At 39.7% G+C, this 1,905-nt stretch overlaps 1 protein-coding gene across 1 annotated transcript in view; it reads right to left on the reverse strand.

Moving 5' to 3' along the window:
* LOC116083727 (zinc finger protein 58-like) overlaps positions 1 to 1,631 on the reverse strand; it is a gene marked incomplete at its 5' end in the record, with an annotated part of 6,194 nt that extends 4,563 nt beyond the window's left edge. The window contains one exon of the mRNA XM_031360500.1: positions 1,502 to 1,631. Coding sequence (XP_031216360.1) covers positions 1,502 to 1,631 — 130 coding nt within the window. The remainder of the gene's footprint in view (positions 1 to 1,501) is intronic.
* Positions 1,632 to 1,905: the final 274 nt, after the last annotated feature.

A 1,905-nucleotide genomic window follows, 5' to 3' on the forward strand; every position in this document is an offset into this window, starting at 1 on the left:
TCCTCAGGTGTCTTGTTTTTATGGTTTTTCTCTTTAAATATCTCTTTCCAAAGCTACAGGTGTACTTACATATGTAAAGCTTACACAATATTCCACAACGGAGCCAATATATCTGTATCTCATAGAGTCAAGATAGCATCCTTAACACTGAGGGCTTTCTAACAGGAAAATAGACATTGAGCTTCTCAGGTTGTCTGTCCACATCTGAAGACACTGAAACAAGTTATGCTTAGGAACATGACTGGGTTCAGTCTTACAGAGAAATCATGACTTTCGAATACAAAGAATGATTTTAAAAATCATATGCTGTTTTATCTCACTGAAAACCCAGTTCCAGAGACAGAATATGCCCCACCCACTTCAATCTCAAGCATAACTGATTCAGAGTCTTCTTCACAGCCTCTGTACTAGGTCAGGCTGGCTCCCTAACTATGGCACAGGTAGGAGGACAACCCAGGGCAAGACACCACGCTCTTGAGAACAGCTAAGAGTTTGTGAACTGTTTCCGGTAGAGGCTGCTATTAACTACCTCATGGAAGAAAGCTGTGCAGAATAAGAACACCTAGTGGAATGCACATCCTTACAAAGGATAGAAGAGGCACGCTGCTCAAGTCTCTTAATCATAACTCCAAAATCATAGCTAAATTCTGACATACGCTATAGCCATCAACTTAGTGATTATGGTAAGTCTACATGCTAACCAAATCCTAACGACTGTGTTGTGTTTTCTATAAACTTTTCATGGAAACTGTCAAGGCCTTATGTGCACAGGTCATGTTAATTCGTAACATTACTCTTGATGGGCATCCATGGATGAACAGATCTCTCATCCTTCTGTTTCTAAGTCTACTGGTCTGGCCCTGATAAATAACTAATTGCAAATCTTGTTCTAAAAAATTAGCCTCTGTTAAATTATTGTATCTATAGGCCCAATATAACACTTTATATAATAAGTCAGTGCTTTGACTCTTCCTTAAGATCAGTGGGGACAGAACTGCTCAACATGACTCTGGTTTGTCTGACTTCTATCCAATGGCTCTCCACCCCAAACTGTTTAAATCAACAGAACTGAAACTGTTGAACCATCTGCCCCTGCCTGTCTCTGTGTGATGGAATTGTGGGTTTGACCCAATCATGCCTCCCTTTGATGTAGAGATCTTTCTGGCATGAGTCTGCCCCCAATCACAGTGCATAAATGACTTTTAGTCTGATGTCCATTGATTGGCATTTCCCTGGGTCTCACTTTATAATGGAGACAACAAAACGAAGAGCCGTGGAAGTCACTGTAAATACAAGTACAGCTCACTGCTGGGGTATACAAAGCTGAAGCCACATAAACCATCATGAACATCTGAGATGTCCTTCTCTGAAACAAAGACAAGAGGTAGAGACCTAAGATTTTCATGACAACTATATCTTGTTTCAAGGTATATGGGAAAGCTGAGCTTTCTGTTGGATCACTGCGCCTTCACTTTGCTCTGACCTCCTCTTTCCTACCAACCTGGGAACACTGTTTTTACTGCTTGTCTCTTCACACCGGTGGACCCTTGTCTTTGCTCCAGAAATGTCACCAGCTGTGGCTTAGAGTCAGCAAGACCTGTTTGTAGGAAAAGTAAATGAGATTGTATAAGAGTTCATTTACTGTGAACTGATATGTCCCTTCAAGTACAGTGTTTACAAGGAAAGAGAATTATTTCCTTAAAATGGTTTCTGACAGGATTACCAGAATACATATAGGAACATACAATGTCCAGATCCTGAGTTTCATTTAAAGGGGAAAATATTAAAACTGAATTGTTAAACACTTTAATTAATCAGTGTAGTCCAAGCCTCATGCCCTTGAATTTTAATAGTGAAATATTTATACTTCTAACATAGAAAGGTTAAGCATACAAAGAGAAAAAC

This window comes from Mastomys coucha, unplaced genomic scaffold, assembly GCF_008632895.1.
Source record: "Mastomys coucha isolate ucsf_1 unplaced genomic scaffold, UCSF_Mcou_1 pScaffold8, whole genome shotgun sequence".
NCBI classification, from domain to species: Eukaryota; Metazoa; Chordata; class Mammalia; order Rodentia; family Muridae; genus Mastomys; species Mastomys coucha.